Below are 12,675 nucleotides of genomic sequence, written 5' to 3'. Positions count from 1 at the left end.
ATAGTAGTGTTAATTTAATTGTTTATGTGAATGTAACTTCATTTTTACATGGAATGATTTCTTAATGATCACAGGAGACATTTTATATTGTCCATAGTATTTAATTGAATGAAACCACAAACTCTAAGTCTTAGAAACTTCCTAAACAAATACCTGAAGCATGGAACTTTTAAAAGGTTTTTGCCTGCTTTTTTTTTTTTTTAATGCTTACTTATTTATTTTTGAGAGAGAGAGAGAGAGAGAGAGAACGAGAACACGCATGTGAGGGGCAGAGAGAGAGGGAGACAGAGAATCTGAAGCAGATTCCATGTTGTCAGGGCAAAGCCTGATGCAGGACTTGAACCCATGAACTGTGAGATCATGCCCTGAGCCACAGTTGGACACTCACCCTACTGAGCCACCCAGGTGCCCCAGGTTTTTGCCTACTTAAGAAACAGTTGCTTCATTAGGACTTAACATTAACAGTTGCTTCATTAGGACTTAACATTAGCTGCCCTCCTCTATTGGCAAATCAGAATATACCTAACTTGTAGGGGTTTCTTTCTCCTAAGGGAAAGGATATTTAAAGTATTTGGTAACCCCTGTTACTATTTTTTTTTTTAAACCAGCTAGTTCTCTTATGAACAGCTAAGTATTAACGATCTCTTGTGTCAGTATCAAGTTATTTTCCTTTTGAGAGAAATAAATAATTGGAAATTTCTTTTTTTTAGTTAACACCCCATTTATTTATTAGAATACATTACTTTGTTCTGCTTCAGAGTCTCCTGTTTTATTCTATTCCTTTTCTTCATTCCCACGGACTTTCCCCCAATCCCCAGGCTTTGTTCTTGGCCTTCAGCTTCTCTCTGTCCATTACTTGAAGGTGTTCAGTCATCCCGTTGTGCTGGAGAGAGTAGAGCATTCTACCAGGTGGTAATGTTTTGGACAACACAGGTTTACTGGATTGTTACTGATGATGGATGGGCAGGCAGACTATGGCAATAAGAAGTCATACTTTTTTCCCCAAGATCACATACACTAGCCAGAGTTAAATAGAAAACCCAGAGCTTTTTGCCCTAGTCCATTCTGTCACCTTATCTAGTTGTCATTAATTATAGTTAATCTAAGAAGTCATTGCATTTGAGACATAATTTGGCCTATTAAATTTGGCTTAATCATTTAATTTGTAATTGCCTTTGTTGTATTTTTTTTTAAAGTTTGTTTATTTTTGAGGGTGAGACAGAGACAGAGCATGGGGGGTGGGCGGCGGGGCGGTGGGGAGGGGGTTGGGGCTGAGGCAGAGAGAAAGGGAGACACAGAATCCGAAACAGGCTGCAAGCTCTGAGCTGTCAGCACAGAGCCCGTCACGGGGCTTGAACTCACGAACTGTGAGATGGTGACCTGAGCCGAAGTCTGATGCTTAACCCACTGAGTCCCCCGGGCGCCCTGCCCTGCCTTTGCTGTATTCTTCAGGAGTCAATTCTGAATGAAGGCAGTGTTCTTGGTGGGAAGAAAAGAGACATAGAGGAATATATAAAGTTAAGGAATTTTTGATATGAAAACATCTCCTAGCTGTTGTTTCACCATTCTTCTTCGATACATTTACACCTTTATTTGACTCTACAAGTTGTTCGGAATACACCTGTGACCCTGGCTGTCCTGAGCTGCTGGAGTAGCATTAGGCTGTGGGTCTCATTCAGACTTGAGCAGGTGTAAGAATCACCTGGGGTGCTTGGTAAACAGATTCCTGTATTGTGAATCACTCCCGCTCCTCTCCAAGTTTCTGATTCAGTAGTTTTGGGCTAGGGCCTGGCAGTTGGCATTTACAACAAGTTTAGATGATACTGACACTGTTCTGAGTATCATGCTTGGAGAACCACTAATATAAGGTAATGAAAGGTCTTGCAGTAGACCAAGTATAAATTAATAATGTCTGATATTATTTCTGAATATATCTTCCCCTTCCTTACAAACAAATAACAAAGAAATTCAAAAGGAATAGTAGAACTTAACCTGGTTTGCTTCAGTCTGTGTGAAATAAAATATGCTTTAAACTTTGATTCCAGAACAACCACTAAGTGGTATGCCATCAACTGTTTTTATAGTAAGCATTTATTTTGGTTTTCGGTAAATTAATTCACGTGTTAGTGAGTACTTGTCATGTGCTAGGCACTCTTTGGCGGGAGTTGGGGCTGTAGTAGTAAATTCCTCCTCCAGGGGGCGAGTGTCTAGTTTGAGGGAGATGGACAGTATGTAATATGTCAAGTTTTGATGAATTACTTGGATAAATAAGTATGAGAATTGAACATATGTATTCCTGCCTCGTATGAATTATATATCTCTAATAGTTTATTATTTATTAATAACCTGCTAATATTCCCGAACCTTAGATTTCAACTATTCCATGTGTTTTAGACTTTATTTCACTTTATTTTAGTAAAGATCAACTAAGCAACTTTCTCAGTAGGACTTAGACTGCATGAACTTGCTATCTAATAAATACGTGTTTCTAGGTTTAAGTCTTGTGGCATGATGTTTTGAGGCTAACATTAGGGATTTTACATTTTTTGAACTGGACTGTCTCTAGAGAGCACTGCATTCTTCAGTTCATTGAAATGCTCATTGTTCTGATTTTTATACTAGGCCTGCTTTACTCATTTATATTACTGACCTGGGCCTTGTTGGGTTTTGAGTTTTAATACCTTTAAACTGCTTAAGGGGCGCCTGGGTGGCGCAGTCGGTTAAGCGTCCGACTTCAGCCAGGTCACGATCTCGCGGTCTGTGAGTTCGAGCCCTGCGTCGGGCTCTGGGCTGATGGCTCAGAGCCTGGAGCCTGTTTCCGATTCTGTGTCTCCCTCTCTCTCTGCCCCTCCCCCGTTCATGCTCTGTCTCTCTCTGTCCCAAAAATAAATAAAAAACGTTGAAAAAAAAAATTAAAAAAAAAACTGCTTAAAAAGTAGTGCATTATTTTCAAGCTGGAAAACACAACCTAGATAAAAAATTTAGAAATTTAATGGTAATTTTTGTTCAGTGTCCATGCTTTATATTTCTTTCGGTCAGTCTGAACTTCTTTGTGGACAAAGTTGAGAGTGATTGACTATGTTTCTCTAACAAGAGGATCTAGTTTTAAAATTCAAGGCTACATACTGCACACATACAAACACATGCTTTGTATGTATGTGTATATATTTTTTTAAATCAGGGATTAGGTTGAGATTAGCAAGGAAATAATAGATACCTTGAAGTTTCTTGGATTGTCATTTTAAGTGTTGATTGCAGATTGGCATGAAAAACCTTCCTAATCTTTGGCTAAGAGTTTACACCAACATGTGCTCATTCTTCATACTACCTCTGGTTCTCTTGATGTTTGCCTGTATTCTGTTCTTTTGCTACCATGGTGAAGATCAGCTGGTTTCCTAGAAGAAAGTGATGTTAGCTAGTGTCTTAATCCATTCAGCTGTTACAACAGTATCAGAGACTGCATGGCTTAAAAATCACAGAAACTTATTTCTTACGGTTCTGAAGGCTGGGAAGTCCAAGATGAAGGTGCTGGCGAATTCAGTCTGGCAAGGGCCCGCTTCCTGGTTCCTGTAGACTGTCTTCTTGCTGGCGACTTCTATTGCATAAGGAGTGAGGAATGTCTCTGGGGTGCTAATTCCATTTGTGAGGGCCTCACTCCCATGACCTAATTACCTTCCAGAGGCCCTTCCCAGTACCATCACATTGGAGGTTAGGATTTCACCATATGAATTTTGGGGGAAGAAACACAGATAGTCTGTAATAGCCAGCATTTAATAAAGGTCAGCCGAATTGGCTACTTATTTATTTATTTTCCAAGCAAAATATATGTAGAAATAGACGTATATTATATTTATAGATGGAAATGTAAAGTGGAAATAGATACGGCTTTTTTTGATGTGGAAATAGGCTTTAAGATTTTCTTCTGTGATCACGCCTTTTTCATTTTGGTTTTAAAGTCTCTTTTCAGAGATACTTAAAAGCAGAATATTAAAAAAAAAAATGCCACATGAAAGATACCTGAGAGGCATCAGCAATTACTGCTTCTGTAGTGGGACTCCATTCTGTACTTACAGCCGCAGGATTTACATTTTAGATTCTTTTTTCTCCTTTGTATCCTTGACTTGGTGATTTGCTGAAGTGTAAAGCCTGTGGTTGAGAAGTAGGAGTGCTTTCCAGTTGCAAGCAGAGGTGGAGATCATCGAACTCAGCAGTTGGGGTGCCATGGGATGATTATGTTAATTCTTGCCTTCTGTACTTGAAGTTTTCTTTCCGAGCATGTCACTTACCTTCGTTAAGCCTCACCTTTTGGTGTAGAGTGGGTATGTGATCTGGTTTAGGTGATACAGGAGATTCAGTAAACTAGAACCACATAGAAGAGAAAATCGCTTTCGGTAGATCGCTGACAGTGGCCTTTGTGTTTGTGGACAGAGTAAACGGGTGGGGCACCAACAATTTCTGCTGTATTCTCAGATATGCTGAGCTTCTCTTACATCCATTCTCATCTCAGTACACAGCAACCCCATCCTTTGGTGCTCAGGCCAGAAACTTTGGAGTCATTCTGGACCCTTCTGTCATATCTCACATCTAGACTGTCAGCAAATCTGGCTCAGTCTGTAAAATGTGTACAAAGTCTGACCTCTCTCACCCTCACTGCTACCACCTGGTTCAACCTCCATCATCTCACAGCCTCCTCACTTTGCTTACTCCCAACATAGCAGCTGGATGACCCATAGAAAACCCAAGTCAGAACACGTCACTTCTCCATTCAAAACTCTCCAGATGTCCCCATCTTACTTAGAGTAAAAGCCAGTCTTTAAAATGTCCTCTAAGGCCCTCTGTGATCTGGCTTCGTCCACCCTTTTGTGTGTGTCTGTGTGTGTGTGCATATACAGTTCCGTTTGGTTTTAGCCTTTTATGTAGCCAAAACTTTTCTTTCTTCATTCCCTTCAGTGCAGGAATTCATTGGTCAAGATTTTCATTCCATCTTTACTGCCCCATCCTGCTTGATTTTTGTTTTGTTTTTTTACATTTTCACATGGTAAATTTATTTATTGTATAAATTTCTGTTGGTTTTGGCAACTGCCTGGAGTGGCGTATCCACCCAGACGATTCTACACAAAACAGTTTGTTCTCCCATGTTACCCTTTGTAGACAGTCCTCCCCACCCTCCGGCCCCTGGCAACCACTAGTCTGTTTTCCTTTTTATAGTTTGACTTTACTGGCATCTTATATAAATGAGAATCTTATAATAGCCATTTTGGTCTGAGTCTCAACTGGCAAAATGCATTTAAGATTATTCCATGTCGTATGAATGTGTTCTTTAGAATACATATAAGCAAGAGGGGTGCCTGAGTGGCTCAGTCACTTGTGCATCTGACTCTTGATTTCAGCTCAGGTCATGATCTCAAGGTCGTGGGATTGAGCCCTACATTGGGCTCCACTCTGAGCATGGGGCCTGCTTGGGATTCTCTCTCTGCCTGTCTGCTCCTCCCCTGCTCACACATGTGCATGCACGCTTGCTCTCTCTCTCTCTCTCTCTCTCTCTCTAAAGATAAATAAATGAACATTTTTTAAAAAGAATAAATTTAAGCAAGAAAAAGTGAATTCATTTAAAGAAAATACTGAGCAACGATGACAGGTGGTACATACATATGAGAGACCTCTTGAAGCTGAATTTGGAAATCAGTAGGTAAAGGCTTTCTTTATCTGGTACTTCTGACAGTAATTAGCCATGTACTCTTAGGGAAGTCAACTCTGCTTCCCACTTGCTGGTAAAATGAGTAGTAAAATACTTGATGTAGTAGTTGTTACCTTCTGCCTCTTGAGATGGCGGTGGTTCTCTAAGACTCAGGGTATTTTAGGTTCTTTGGATAGCTCCTTTTTCCAGCGGGCGGGGGCAGAGTAGCTCTTTTTAACGTTGGCGTTTCATTGGTGTGAATCCCCTGTCACCCCGGATTTCAAAGTTGTTAGGACCAGCTGTTGTAAAAACTTTATGAAACCTTTAGTGAAGGAAGGAGAGCCAGACAGTAGGAATGAGGTCAGCCTCGATGTAAGTCTCCAGTTCGTTGATGTTTTTCTGTTGGGCTTATCAAGTGTAAGTTGGTAGAGTCTGAGTCCGAGCCTTAGTAATGTCCAGGAAGTGCTGGTGGTGCAAAAATGCCTGCGGGTTTCTAGCAACCTCTTTTGTCAGTGTAGCATTTGGACTTATAATATGGGGATAGTCCTATGTTACGTGAATTTTCTCGGGGGTGTCGCTGAAGATTGATTGTTGAGGTTCATAATTTTCCAGAACTTTGTTGTGGTTCATGGATAGGCTGCCTTGTCACATCACTGGCAACATGTATTTGAGGGTGACGTGTGTTTGAAAATGCTCCACCGATAACAGATACGAAAACCGGAAAAGGAAACCAAAGATACTTGCTTGTTTTGTTTTTATTTTTAAAGATGGATTCATGGTCATTCCTTTTTAAATCGTAATTAATGGCTTCTTTAAAATCCCTGGCAAAGTTGCTGTTTCCTTGTTTTTGAAATGGGATAATAATTGAGTTGTATTTAGGTGATTGAATGTCAAAGAAATTAGAATAAGTGAAAGGAATTTGAGAGCACAAAATTGCTTTGATTTGTGTTTACATGCGGTATGTAGTAATATTTATTTTACTTTTTACTTTTAGTAATGAATGTTATAACTATTGAAGATTATAAGAGCACTTACTGGCCAAAATTGGATGGTGCCATAGATCAGCTTTTAACCCAGAGTCCTGGTGACTATATCCCCATATCCTATGAACAGATATACAGGTAAGTCAAGATTTCATTTGCCTGGGTTTGAGAGGGTATGTTGAGATTCATGACACCTTGAATTACGGCAGTAGGTATGCATATAATACATGTATGGTGAGACTCTATAGGTGATTTGTATATTCCACACTTGGTGGTTGGAGGTTTGATTTTATACTTTCTGCTTCAGAATTGGCTTTTGAATCAAGGTAGAGTTAACCTCAACTCGATTAGACTTCCTCCCACCTCAGCCTGCTACCCCCACTATACATAATGAAGAAACTTTGGAGGTCAGTGAAAAAGACACGAATTACCAGTATCTGGTGCAAAAATAATGCATTTTTTGTTTCACAGGGAGACCCTTGCTCGATCTGTTGATGTTTATTGACACACAATTCTGTCTTTGGTTATTTTGTTCCCCGGGTCCTGGTAAATGGAAACAGCAAATTAGTGAGGACCTGGGGTAGGACATGAGATCAGCCCTGTCACAGAGGAGGAAGCGACAGTTGTGTTGTTCGACACAAGTGATGCACAAAGAGATTACATTGCAAACCTTTTGTGAGTTAGAAACTTGGTGCTAATTATCACTCTCTCTCCCTTATTTTGATATTCATTGAAACGAGAGACTGAGTGAGAAGCTAGTTTGTAGGTAGTTATAGTCAGATTCTCAGATTATCACCTGATACTGGATTATCTACTACTGGCAAAATGTGTAATGCATTACTCTGAAAGATTTGCAGCTGGTGGTAGTATCTCTTTCATCTGAGCACTGATTGGGGCAAGGTAAACGTCTATTTAAAAGTTGTGATTGGTCAGTTTTTTAGGCCTGAATCGATTATTTGACCGGTGTCCGTATATCCAAAGTATGCATTCATCTTAGGTGGAATGAAGTTCTTTGTTGTTAACTTGGTTTTTCTGTTTTGGTTTTCCCCCACAGTTGTGTGTATAAATGTGTCTGCCAGCAGCATTCAGAACAGATGTACAGTGATCTGATTAAAAAGATAACTAATCACCTAGAGAGAGTCTCGAAGGAGCTGCAGGTAAAGAACTGATCATACTGATTTTTGCTTCCTTGGGATTTTTGGACTGGTTGAAAGTAGTCTCTATGATATATATTTGGAGGCTTGTTAATTTGATTAAGGTACAATTTTATAAATATTTCCTAGATGAGTATTGACCAAATTACCTAACCTTTAGAGTAAAATGTTAGAAAATTAGATATAAATTGTGGAACTTTTTAGATTGAATATACTTCAGACTTTAACAGATTCCATTTATTATGTCAGTGTTGCTTTTATTTAAAACTTGATTGTTTCTGCTAACCTTAGTATTTGATGACTTTTATAATATAAATGTAGGTATATTTTAATTTTTTAACTGTAACTTTTTTGATATTATCTTTGAGGATTGGTGATGGCCTGCTAGTTTCTAATATTTGCTAATATAAACAAGTGAAATCACATTTTGTTGATAAACCCTCTGTAGATGAACATCATCCCAGCTGTAAAATTTGGGTAGGGCAGGTTGCAGAAAGTATTCTGTTGAAGGAAGCACTTGGCCTCTGATCCCTGTCCCTCCCTGCCTTAGTAAAGTTTCCAGTGCTTGAAGGTCAGGGACTATCTTTATGCCAGGGCCAGATCATATTTTAGTTCTGGTGCAGAAGTGACATGTATAGAAAAGTCACTCAGCAATAGATGTCCAGGATCCATACCACACTTAGGAAATGCTCCAGCAATTCTGGAATATCCACAGTTTCTAACATGCTTTGGCCTTGGATATTGTTCCTCACTTGCCTTCTGGTCTGAGGTATCTTGGTCTTGTTTACTGCAAACAGTTGCCCTAAGTAGCTTTTATTTATTTATTTTTTGCTTGTAGCCAGAGCTATGTTTATCATGGCCAAATACATAGTTTTCGTGTTGTTAGAGTGTAAATTGTTCTCTTAATCTTTTTGCCACCAAATATGAAATATTTACTCATTTAACAAACAAATTTATATATTAAAAAAAATTTTTTTTTAAGTTTTATTTATCTTGAGAGAGAGCAGGCCGGGGAGGGGCGGGGGGGGGGGGGGGGGGGAGAGACTCCCAAGCAGGCTCCACACCATCAGCATGGAGCCCAACATGGGGCTGGAACTCAAACTGAGATCATGACCTGAACTGAAACCCAGAGTAGGACACTTAACTGACTGAGCCACCCAGGCGCCCCTAACAAAAAAGTTTGGTACCTAAACATTATAAGTTGTGGATGAAACCCAGGATCTGTGCATGATAGCTTTGAGTTACTTGCTTACGAATTCTTGATTCTACGCTTGCCCTTACTTCTCACATCCAATTTACTACCAGATCTTGTTTGCTTCCTATTTCTCTCTTGGCTCCTGTCCACTTCTCTTCACTAGCCACTACCAACCCAGGCACTGAAACACTCATCTAAGCTGGTTACTCTGCCTCTAGTCTTCACATCTCTTGCTTTATTCTTCATTTCAGAGTGACTGTTTCTAAAGCATAAATCTGATTATCATTTTTCTACTAGATGGAAGTTCACACTTTTTCATATGACTTAGGAAACCTTTCATTATTTGATTCTGCTTATTTCTGTAGCCTGATATGTTATGTCTCTGCTCCTGTGTATTGAACTTACTTCAGTTCCTTGAACAGTTTATGTACTCTTCTTGGCTTTTGCCGTGTTAACTCGATGGCCTGGAAAATTCTTCCTTTTTCTCTGCCCTCTTATTTTTTTGGCTGGCGTGATCTTACTTTGGCTGCAGCTTGGACATCATTTGATTTGGGAAACATTCTCTGATACTTTGTTCCCCCAAGTCTGGGCCCCTCACCTGTGCCTTTGCAACACCTAGTATATTATTGTAGTTCATTCTGCGTATTATAACTTCTTGTTTAGCTGTGCCTTTCCCTCCACCTGCCCCCAATATTATTTTCTGGGAAGGCAGAGGAACATGTCTGCTTTCTTTGTTATTGTGTCTTTAGCACCTAGCCCAGTATCTGATATATCCTAGCTGTTTTTATTGTGTTGTCAGTACCTAGTCTAGTATCTGATACATACTAGGCATTACATGCCTATTGAATGCAATGTATATCAAATGTTTACTAATAAATAATTTACTGCTTGTTGAATAACCTTTTTCTAGTAGAAATCTGAATGTAATCATCTTTTTTAACATCAAGCATTAGGTGGTTTTGGGGTTCAGGAGTACCAGAGCTTTTATTAGAACAGCAAAGAACTCAGTATCCTCAAAAAGGATGATTTTATTAACACTGTTTTGCTGTTATTGAAATAATACTAATTAATCTTCTAAAAGAAAAAAAAGCAAACCATTTCAGTTCAATTATCAGGGCAAGATATGCTACTTGTCCTATTTATATCTATGAAATGTGGGTTGAAAATGTTATTATGTGTATTACACTTGGGCCCTGACTTCACATGTAGATCATTAATTTGACCAATAGAACTCTGATTTGCTAAATTCATTTGTTAAATTGGAGCTTCTGCTTGAGTAGATTTTTCTTGTATTCAGTCTTATTAAGCACTGTAAGACGTTTTTTCATTCTTACAGTTACAGTGTTATATTTTTAAAGTTAGAGGGCACAATAGTATTGTATTATTAAGCTCAATCAAATTGGTAGTTTTGGAAGGTCACTTGGTTACATCTTTGCCGTGTGTTTGCTTGACCAATTATCAATAATATGAAGGTAACCTGTTACTTGCCCAGGCTGTGCTGCCTGGGGTACCAGTCGGTACTCTGGAGTCACTAAGGTTTAGAGTCTAAGTTTCTGAGGTTTTGGAGAATGGTCCCTGTCAGTGTGCCTAGAGCCCCCTCATTCTTTATCATGAATGTCTGATTGTCCATTAACCTTACTTTATTGATGGACCTTCATTTATTTAACTGATTTTTGATTGATGAATATGTAGATTGCTTCCAGTCTTTGGGTGTTACTAACAGTGCTGCAGTGTTTACTACGTCCGTCCGTATTGCAGTTCACCAAAGTTGTACCAATGTACAGTCTAACCAGTTACGTATAGATCGGAGTGCCTGTTTTCCCCCACCCTTCCTTACTAATACAGCATATTAGAAGACTAAATTTTCACTTTAGGTAATGAAGTAATTTTTATTAAAAACGAAAACATAAGAGTGGTATCTTTTTTGATGTTAGTATTTTGGAAACCACATTGATAAATGTAAAGGTAATATATAAAACCAAGGGAATGTAGTTGATTTTTAGAATCACTACATGTTCTACTTAAGAGTTCAGCAATATGGCCTATAAAAATATTTTACTTCAGAATGATATCTTTTGTAAGATTCTAAAGTCCAACCATTATTAAATAGCCTGGTGAAGTGGGTCAAAACATGGGGACCCACTTTTGGTCTCAACTCTGCCACTCAGTAGTTGTGTGCCTCTTGACTAAACATGCTGGTATCTTGTAAATTTTCTCAACATGGAAATGAAGTGGCTTTACTGAAATATCTGGTTGCATTAAGCAAAGTAATAAGGTATTTTGTCTACTGCTTCCTGCTTGGCAAATGCTTCTTCGTTGTTTTCCCAGGCTCAAGCTTGTTAGTGTCCACCTGTGTGGAATGTTCTGGACTCCTTGCGCTCCCCTCAAAGCAAAACAGACCATTGGAATTTTTCCTTCTGGATACTTACAACACCTTGGCAATGACAACCCTGTTAGAGCAGTTGTTGTGTTATATTGTTTCTGCGTCCGTGTTTGGCCATCTCGCAGGTCCTCCTATGAGGGCACAGACTCTGTTGTGTTTGTCTTTTTATCCGTCACGTCTGGCACACTCCCAACACAGCAACTAAATTTGACCTATCCTATGGAAAGAGCAGCCTAATTAGATACATACAATCACTAATCTCTAGATGTTTAGGCATTTTATAAATTTATTCAGTGTTCAGTTGATTCTGTTTATTGATTTATTCATTGTTACAAATACGTGGCATAAGTTTTCATGTGGAACAGAACAAGACTATATGCCAGGCTCCATGAGCCAGAAAAGTTTAATTTGGGTGGAACGTTTTGTTTGCAACTCTGATTTTAGAAATGAAATACTGTTAAAATTTGCTAAAACAAAAGTGGGATGAGTTGCATTTGGCACATAATCAGAAATGTAGTGCTGGTGTTGATAAATCCATGAGTTAGACCTTCAGGGCATGGGCCTTTATCTTTCAGGGACATCTTAAAATAGCTGCAGGTTTGTATGGTTTATGTGTCAGAGTGACTTATTTATCTCCATCATAAGTCATATCCTGTTGGGGAGACTGAAGGGTGTATGAAATAATCTTCCATATTGCGCAGTTATTGACTTAAAAACTAGAGACTACTGTTTTCAGAGATTTCAAAAGATTTTAATTAGTTAAACCTAAATGTTTCTACGTAACTGTATACTCTAACGTGTTGACTCTTAAAAAAAAAAATCGGGGCACCTGGGTGGCTCAGTTGGTTGAGCGTCGACTCTTGATTTTGGCTCAAGTCATGATCCCAGGGTCATCGGATTGAGCTCTGTGTCTGGCTCCACGCGGAGTGTGGAACCTGCTTAAGATTCTCTCCTCCTTGGACCCTCTCCCCTGCTCGCACTCACTCTTAAAAAAAGGAAATCCTAGTTCTTTTATTTTGGAAACAATGACTTTTCTACCACTTAAGTAACTTTAAAAGGCTTTTTTGTTGTTTAGCTTATTAAGTTTCAAAAATCACTTAAATAGCTAACCCTACTCCGTATTCTGCTTACATTATACTACACAGCATGTATATCTGTACTTTTTTACCTACTACTAGATTGTTTGAGCTGTGATAGTGTTTTGCATTAGGTTTTTTTTTCTTCCAAGTTTTTATTTATATTCCAGTTAGTTAATATATAGTGTAATATTAGTTTCATGAGTA

The 12,675-nt window shown here is 38.8% G+C and overlaps 1 protein-coding gene across 1 annotated transcript in view; it reads left to right on the top strand.

Moving 5' to 3' along the window:
- CACUL1 (CDK2 associated cullin domain 1) overlaps positions 1 to 12,675 on the top strand; it is a 78,650-nt gene that overhangs the window by 19,988 nt on the left and 45,987 nt on the right. Inside the window, exons 2-3 of the mRNA XM_043597677.1 lie at positions 6,672 to 6,798; positions 7,715 to 7,817. Coding sequence (XP_043453612.1) covers positions 6,672 to 6,798; positions 7,715 to 7,817 — 230 coding nt within the window. The remainder of the gene's footprint in view (positions 1 to 6,671; positions 6,799 to 7,714; positions 7,818 to 12,675) is intronic.

The sequence above is a fragment of the Prionailurus bengalensis genome, chromosome D2, assembly GCF_016509475.1.
Source record: "Prionailurus bengalensis isolate Pbe53 chromosome D2, Fcat_Pben_1.1_paternal_pri, whole genome shotgun sequence".
Lineage (NCBI taxonomy): Eukaryota > Metazoa > Chordata > Mammalia > Carnivora > Felidae > Prionailurus > Prionailurus bengalensis.
The sequence above is the reverse complement of the archived record's forward strand: the minus strand, read 5'-3'. Positions and strand labels throughout refer to the sequence as shown.